Source organism: Malus sylvestris, chromosome 13 (genome assembly GCF_916048215.2).
Source record: "Malus sylvestris chromosome 13, drMalSylv7.2, whole genome shotgun sequence".
NCBI classification, from domain to species: Eukaryota; Viridiplantae; Streptophyta; class Magnoliopsida; order Rosales; family Rosaceae; genus Malus; species Malus sylvestris.
This window is the reverse complement of record NC_062272.1, coordinates 9,406,950-9,415,438: the sequence shown is the minus strand read 5'-3', so window position 1 is coordinate 9,415,438 and position 8,489 is coordinate 9,406,950. Positions and strand designations below refer to the sequence as shown.

At 38.8% G+C, this 8,489-nt stretch overlaps 2 protein-coding genes across 4 annotated transcripts; one reads left to right on the top strand and one right to left on the bottom strand.

The window, feature by feature from the left end:
- Positions 1-543: 543 nt before the first annotated feature.
- LOC126596411 (E3 ubiquitin-protein ligase At3g02290-like) lies at positions 544-2,940 on the top strand. The gene is made up of 5 exons (XM_050262994.1): positions 544-800; positions 1,162-1,283; positions 1,749-2,181; positions 2,351-2,460; positions 2,631-2,940. The coding sequence occupies exons 2-5, from the start codon at positions 1,164-1,166 to the stop codon at positions 2,655-2,657; spliced, it is 690 nt and encodes a 229-aa protein (XP_050118951.1). The 5' UTR covers positions 544-800; positions 1,162-1,163; the 3' UTR covers positions 2,658-2,940.
- Positions 2,941-2,985: 45 nt separating this feature from the next.
- Positions 2,986-6,345, bottom strand: LOC126596403 (protein NRT1/ PTR FAMILY 6.1-like). Of its 3 annotated transcripts, none has more exons than XM_050262984.1 (5): positions 5,884-6,345; positions 5,124-5,382; positions 4,804-5,021; positions 4,103-4,683; positions 2,986-4,011 (listed from the first exon to the last, which is right to left on the bottom strand). In XM_050262984.1, the coding sequence occupies exons 2-5, from the start codon at positions 5,359-5,361 to the stop codon at positions 3,135-3,137; spliced, it is 1,914 nt and encodes a 637-aa protein (XP_050118941.1). In that variant the 5' UTR covers positions 5,362-5,382; positions 5,884-6,345; the 3' UTR covers positions 2,986-3,134. The 3 variants fall into 3 exon arrangements, with proteins under 3 accessions (XP_050118941.1, XP_050118940.1, XP_050118938.1); XM_050262983.1 differs by having other exon boundaries at positions 5,124-5,372; XM_050262981.1 differs by having other exon boundaries at positions 5,124-5,391; positions 5,884-6,344.
- Positions 6,346-8,489: the final 2,144 nt, after the last annotated feature.

The window sequence follows — 8,489 nt, the reverse complement described above, 5'->3', positions numbered from 1 at the left end:
CTTAAGGGGAGTGGATTGTAACATCCCACATCGCCAGGGGAGTGATCCTTAAATGTATATTCTCATCCCTACTTAGCACGAGGCCTTTTGGGAGCTCACTGCCTTCGAGTTCCGTAGGAACTCCGAAGTTAAGCGAGATGGAGGCCAGGTCACTCCCATGATGAGTGACTCATTGGGAAGTTGCTCGTAAATTCCCAAAAACCAGGTCACTCCCATGATGGGTGACTCATTGGGAAGTTGTTCGTGAATTCCCAAAAACAAAAACGTGAGGGAATGGTAAGCCCAAAACAGACAATATCGTGTTACGATGGTGGAGCAGGCTCGAAAAGTGATTCGTCCCGGGCCGGGATGTGACACTGAGTGACTATATGAAAATACTTTTAAAATAACTAAAAATATTTTTGATGAAAATATTTTTAAAACTAATTAAAATCCTATTGTAACCCATAATTAATCTCACCAAAAAGGTCTGCAATCATTTTAAAAATACTTTCACACTTTACGTAACTCGATTTTAGTTCTATTTTATTCCCTAAAATTCAAAATCGCCTCTATAATTGATGTGTGTACGGAATAGAATAATGCTAAAGAGCAAAGAAAGAGCTTCCATACCTCTGTGATCCCTTCAAGCTCTGAGCACACCACGCTCCTCAAACTTCCCTTCCCAAAACCAGGAAACCCCTCTGTGGACTCGACTCCCCTCAAGTCTCCGTCTTCCTCAACCCCTTCCTTCCTTCCCCCTTATCATCACACGATCGTCATCGTAATTTCAATTCTCATCCACAAACGCAGCGCGAGAGGTATGTCAGAATCTACACTCCAAGTTCCACCTCTAAATTTTCAACCCTTACTTGATTTTCCCAATTGGAGAACCCTAGAAATTTATGGGATTTCACTGTAATTCTTCAAATCCTTTGCACAATGTTAGTTATGTAAATATATAAATTCGTTGTTCAGCTGAAAGTGTAAGTCTTGGTCATGGTAATTGTCAAAAATCGATGCTTTTGTCTTTTGTGTTATGTAATTGACATTGGGGTCTCTGCATATGCATATGGGTTCTTCTGGGAGTGTCTAGATTCGGCTCTCAGCAACATAAAGTATCGATTTCTGTCTTCAGGAACTCAAATTTTGACTCTTTGGTATATATTGTTGGAAATGCAGAGATGGGTGCTCTTTGCTGCTGTCCTTGCGGCGAGGAATTCGAAGAGTATGCGCTGCCGAGCAATTCAATTTATAGGCATTGCTCATGCCTGAGATACTTCTTCCACCAGCTATTCACTGGGGTAGGTATAAAAGCCATGATCAGCTCAATACTTTTTGTCAGTCCCTCCATTCGGTAGCTCTCTTAAGTCTAAAGCTGGGAATTTTACGTAGTTTTCTATCACTGGATGCATTTGGTTTTATCAATGTTTTGGATTTATTGTTTGAAAAGAAAGGCCAGTGGACCATAAATTGGCATGTCAATTGGAAACTGAGGAGCCTGATGCAACTAAACAAATCCGTCTAAATTACTTCTAAAACTTGTAATGTTAATGATGGCTACAAAGTAAACTGTCGAAATCATGTATCACTTTTAATTTTGGGCCAACATACTTGAAAAGAAAGAGATTTTTAAAGTTATTGTTAAATGAAAATGTTCTTTCCAAAATGCTTAGCTTTTATGAAGATAATCCCAATAAGATCCATGGGTTTGATTCACTTTAGTATTTATAATTCTTATTTGTTTGCATGTCCCCATGCTCATGCAGTATAACGCGCCATTTCAAAGGCTTGATGGACGAGCACCTTCATTACCTATTCAAGGGGCTACTTTGGCATCATCCGGAGTAGGCACAACACTACAGAATAATCCCTTGAATGATACTCAGCTCTCAGTTTCCAGGCCAACCCCCTTCGATGCTGATCAGAGATACTCGCGTTTGCAGCGTGATGGCTTGGTCTCAAGGCGCGAGAAGTCAATGACTCATTTGCAAGAAGATGCACAACAACTGAGAAGGGGCAGTTCTGGCACCGAATCCCTGGGCTTTGGGAAGAAATGGAATGGAGATGATACAGAAGAAGATTGTACGTTTGGCCAATCTGAGACCTTGGAAAAGGCTTTGGCAACAAAACTCGCATATGGACTAACTTATGTGCAACCATCTTCTGAAGATGAAGATGTCTGCCCTACATGTCTGGATGGTAAGTTAAATGTGCAATTGTCAGTGTAGCTAACAACCAATGGGCATCGCTAGAATATGGATTAAGATATTACTTGTCCGGTGATAATGCATTGGTGTTGCAAACTAGCGTCTTTCTTCTATGGTTCTTTGCTGTGTGCTTAGTTGATATATATTTTTTTTTTTTGCAGAATACACTTCAGAAAATCCAAAAATCATAACGAGATGTTCCCATCATTTTCACCTTGGCTGTATTTATGAATGGTTGGAAAGAAGCGAAAGCTGTCCAATTTGTGGCAAGGTAAGCTGGACCATGAAATTTATTTTGTAGATCAAAATTGTATCGCTTACTAGTTGCCCTGGCCTTGGAATTTTGCATGGTGTTGTATTGCAGCAGTTCTCACATTATCTAAATTAAGAGTAAACTTACCGAGTAGTTCATACTTTAACTGTTAGTTTCTGGAATTTCAGGAGATGGAGTTCTGTGAAAGCCCTTAACTTTTCTGTCTGATTGCAAGGCAATATAACAAATATATATATGGAGCGGCTACGAGTTTCTGTAAATAAAAGTTAGTCTTGTTTCTAAAGGGTTGCAGAGAGGGAAGCAATTGTTCATTTTGTGTCACTAGTTGTAGTACTTCGTGTTTCTCGATGCTTTGTGTTTGATTACTTCATCTTACTTCTTGTATAGATCTCCACAGATCAGTGTGGAAACATGTTTAATGATTGTAAAAATAATTGTTATGAAAACGTTCTGAAATGACGCAACACCATCCTATTCTCTCTTGTTTGTACCGCTTCTGATAGAAAGATCTCATGCCGAAAATAATTTCAAGGCAAGTTTTACATTGCTGAACACAAACTACAGCTCTTTTTCGCTTGACGCTTGCTTACAAGTAAATTTGAGTTAGTCCTCTCTTCTACCAAAATGTAAAATCAAAAGGTTGGAATATCATAAGAGAATAGCATTTCATGCTATCCACTGAGGGGTTGCTCCTTTATGTTGGGTAGAGCCTGCTTCTCCATCTGGACGCCCTGCTCCGTCCTGTACTCGTACCGATGAGCACAATACAGAAAAACGCCGAAATTGATCACGCTCAAAACAGTCAGCAGCCAGTAGAAATAATCAAATCTTCCTGTGTTGATATCCTGGGACAGCCAAGACGGCTTCTCTGCGCTTCCGGTGATAGATTTGATGATGCTGTTCAATATACTGGCTGCAAAGCAACCTAAACCGCCGGCAAGAGCAGCGTAAGCAGATCCAATACTCTTCATTGCATCTGGAGCTTCTTCGTACAGAAATTCTAGTAATCCCACCATGCAAAACACCTCAGCTATCCCAATGAGGCAGTACTGGATCAACAACCAGTATGCACTTAGGTTGGGCATTGCACTTAAGAAACTAGTCTCGTATCCCTGCTGTATCGCATAATTCCTTCGGTATCTTTCGAAAATTGCCGCCCACGCCACAGATAGGATTGAAACCGCCAGGCCTATCCCCACTCTCTGAAGCTGAGAAGCACCGTGGGGATGGCCGGTGATGCACCTGGACAGCGGGACAAATGTAGAGTAGTAGAGGGACAGTATGAGAAAGATACTGAGGCCAGGAAACACTGGCATGCAGGTTACAGGGAGTTTCAGTTTACCCATATGGGTGTTTAAAGTGTATGCCTGCTGCACTGAGAGAGTGAGATATTCTGTCAAAAGTACACTGAGCATTATTGTGCACGCCGGGATTGGAATAAGTTTCAACAAGATCTTCACTTCCTCTACTTGTGTCACAGTGCATAGCCTCCAGGGACTGGGGTCTGCGCTGTCTTCCTTTAACTGCAGAGCTGCTTTGTCCAAACATCTGTAACACGAAAGACATCAGATGTTCTACAATCGAAGAGAAAGAACGAAAAGCAGGATTAGAACGGAGAAACAAGTAGAGGAAAAGATACCTAAAGTCGTCGGTGTGAGCTATCTTTCCACTACCCTTCACAGCAGATTGTTTTCCAGGAACCTCATACAAGCCTATCAACTCACTTCTGGAAAATTCGGCATTCCTCTTCTTGTAAGCAGCAACCAAAACTTGAGCAACACGCGTTAAAGGGCTCCCTCCGGGAAGTCTATGGCGGTATAGAGGGGTACCGAGAAAGAAGACCATATTTGATATGCCCATAGCCAATGCCAGTGACCCGAACGCGAATCCCCAACCAAGTTTCATCTGGACATAGACTACTGCAGTGAAGGCGATGATCGCCCCGATGGTGACAGAGAGATAAAAGAAGTTGAAAAACCTATCCAGGTGAGACTTGTAATCGCTACTTCTTTCGTCGAACTGGTCAGCCCCGAAAGAAGAAACGCACGGCCTTATGCCAGCAGCTCCGAATCCAGTTGTGTACAGAACCGTGTAGAGGTAAATCATCTGCCACGGTTTTGCAGGCTCACAATTGCCCACAAGGAGGGCTAGCTCGGAGCATTGATCTTGGTTTGGCACCAAAGCGTGCACCGTTGCACATAAGGTTATTCCTGTCAGACCCTCCATGAAAGTAAATAGAGAAAAAAATGTGGAAGTTATCAGCTCATCTATACGCTTATGATTGGTAAACTAATTAGTTTTTGGTTAACATTTCGTATGTTCGTGTATGGATATACCTACCAGAAGATAGATAGTTGTGAAGATTGCTATTGTCCAATATCGACCAAGATACGCATCAGCCAGAAAACCGCCAAGCACAGAGGAAGCTTGCGAAATCCCGAGAAAATTGTTAACTGCATTTGATGAACTGCTGAAGGGTCTATGCATAACGTAAAACATGAAGGCCACCATGTTAACCGAGAGACCGAAATACGCCATTCTCTCCGCCATTTCATTTCCTGGACAAATTACAAGTATACTAATAATCTAAACGCATTTCGTTATATGAAGAGCTGCATAGAAACCAAATGTGAAAATACATTACAAAATACAAAGTTTACCGAATATGAAGAAGGCAGCAAACCAACCGCCGGTTTTCGAAAGATCAGCAATAGGTTTTCCATGGATGTCAACTGGTGTGGTTCCTCCAGCATAACCCTGTCCAAAAGCCGTCCGCCTGTCATCGGATTCGATGAAGTAAAGCCCAAGTTTCTTTCTCTCCATTGAGTCTGGATTTCCATCTAAACTAACAGGTGTCATTGTCCCTCCTTCAGGGGACTTGATTTCTCCAGTTGCCATTGGTTAACTCCCTGCAGAAATCTCCAAAAACTACCAAGAGTTTTATTTTTGTATGCTATACATACAGTGAGTAGAAAATTAATATTGAAAAAAATGACAATTTCTTCAAACCTAAATACTAAATTTCTAGTGGAGTGGATCATATCGTCAAATAAGCGGATATTCTTGGGTGTCGCCTTGTTGTGTACAATCATGTTTGTCTCTCTCGTCACGTAATTCAAAAATACACACATGATTATATACAACCAGTGATATGACAAATTTTCTACGTATAGAGGCGATAACATGTGAATATGTGACGGTATATCATCTCCAAACGAACAAGTACAACAAACAATTGAAACAAAAGGAACAAACAAACTTGCTGTCCAAAAGAATCACACACAAAGTGCCTCTTAAGTTAATCACACCAATTTGATGCACAACCTATATAGAATTAAAAAAAATTTAAAAACAAAGAAAGAACACACTCCTACATACTAATAAGAATCATAAACATAATTAGCTGAGTTTAATCCTCACCGTTCAATTGCCAAGTGGAGAGATGAACAGAACAGTATCCAGCCGTTTATGCAGACATGAAGAACATCTTTAAACCAATTAGGAAAAAAATTAATCTTTTGAGAGGTTGGTTAGCGACTGATAGGATTTCTAAGACAATTTAAAGGAGATCCAACCAGCACTGGAAGATTCATAGAAGTGGATCCAACGGCAATAAATGGTACAAAGAAAAACTAACCCCCTCAAAAAAAAAATACAGAGCGGTCATTAAATGGCCAACCGTGTTGGAGGTTGGGTGTGCAGAAAGACCAATACTTGCTGCTCAATGATCAAACGCCACCGTACAGTTGAATTTTTCGGAATCTGATCAACACACCCCATAACTTTGAGCATGAAAATATGGGTGGGAATTGATGTCCTTATGAGCTTCTTATGTTAAATGGTCGAATGCCGTATGATGTGCTTTGTTCCGTACAGAGACACCAAGATGATAGTGTCGGTGTTTAAATCTGCCACACGCTTTTGTGTTTTTTTTTACAACTTCCGATTGCCACTGTAGTTTTTTCGTTCTAGGTAAGTTATTCTCGTATGTTTTAGTGGGATCAAGCGGATTTAAGACTGTCTAGGTGTGTTGGGCAAATGTCAACTCATTTTGACTAAGTTTGTCGATAATGACATTACGGAAAAAAAGAACAAATAGCGGAGGATGGAAATTGGACGATGGGTTTGAAAGATTGATGTGGTTCTTGCCCTAACAAGTGTGGTCTATTAACAAAAAGAAGAAAAAATGTGTGAGCGATGATTCATTGATTCTGGAAGCAACCAATAATAATATATAAAATTGACTTGTGATAATTTGATGTGACATCAATTAATTTTTCTTATCTGTAATGATAGCGATTAAAAAATTAAATTACGATTAGAGGCATACAAATAACGTTTAATATTTTTTAATTGTAACAATAAAAATGAACATAACTCTAGTCTATAATAAGGCAACATTTTGTGGTAACTATTAAAAAAAAAAAAAAAAAGATTCGATTATACAGTAGAATCTCTTATTTGTCAAAGAAGCATGTTGACTTTAAAATCATGACTACGTAGATATTTTGGGGAGAATGTGTTTTTTGGGTACGTGATATATAGACGAAGCCAAGCTATAAAGCAACGTGGACCAAATACATAGGCTCCAACGGCCATCAAAGGGAAGCTATAAAGCTATAAAGCCAAGCTATATTTGGACGAAGCCAAGCTATAAAGCAACCTGCCACTCAAGTAGGAATTGATCGAGGATTTTTTACGGATTATCTTTGCGAAGATTTTGAAGATTTTTTAATTATATTTATTTATGGTATATCATGTGATTAAAAATTATTGTAAATTTTTTTATTTAAAATTGAATTTAAACATTACTTGACGAAAACTGACCACACGATATACGATAAACGAATGTGATTAGAGGATTTCCAAAATCCTCACAAAAAAAAATCCGACGAGGATCCTTTCTCGTAAATGAAGCCACATCAAAGTATGACAATAACAATAACAGCATTTTTACTCACCATCATAATTATGATGTATGTTCATCATTATCTAGTTATGTGTTTTTTCAATTAACTCTAGTTTTTTTTAATTATAACTGAGCTGTGATAATTCGATGTGACATCAACTAGTATTTCTTAATTGCAGTGGCAGTGGGATTGCAAAGCCTGCCTCCCCCTCTCCCCCAAGCAATTCACTCCAGCCCAAAGAGTTGGGCTCCAGTCGAGCTCCCCGGAGCAGTGACGCAAGGTTGATGTCATCATGACGTCAGCCGTTAATAAAAAATATAAAATATTAATTAAAAATATAAAATATATAAAATAATTATAATTTAATTTTCTGTAAATATTTAACCATGTTATTCCACCTTACCGTGCTTACACTACATTTTAATATTTTCAACCAATTTTTTTAAGGAAAACTAATGAAAAGGGCTTGAAAACTTTGAGTTTTAATGATAAGGACAAAATAAAGGGTAAAGTGAATAGTACCAGGATTGACTTTTTAGTGTAAAAATGTGGTTTTTCGTTAAAGTGAACAGTACCGGGAGCTTTTCGTTAAAGTTCCCATTTTTTTATTGTTATCGGAGATTAAAAATAAAATTATTTTTTATTATAAAAAATACTAATATTTTAATACAAATTGTATGGCATATTCAGTTTAGGGGTTCACTGGCAGTTGCTGTTCATTTAAGGGGATTGAGTTGCCTAAGGGCCTAGCAACCTTGGAACTGCTCTAACCATGTTCTTCCACCTTACATAATCATGACACATGGTGCTACAAGATTTGTTTTAAAAATATACTCGAAAATCTATCCACAAAAATTGTATTTTCGGATAATAACAGTGACGAGCAATGGCGTAGCCACACCAAAGGCTACGGTGGGTTGTAGCCCAGGGAGAGTTTGTGGCATATGTATATATATTTTAGTGCATAGTCTAATATAATAGACAAAAAAACCTGCAAGAAGAATTATTTTTTAATGAAACTAGCCCGGCGAGTATATAGCACAACTAGAAATATAAAACTTATCATGGAAATGGTGATGTCATTTTGTTCAAGATTATTTTTCTTTGATTCAACAG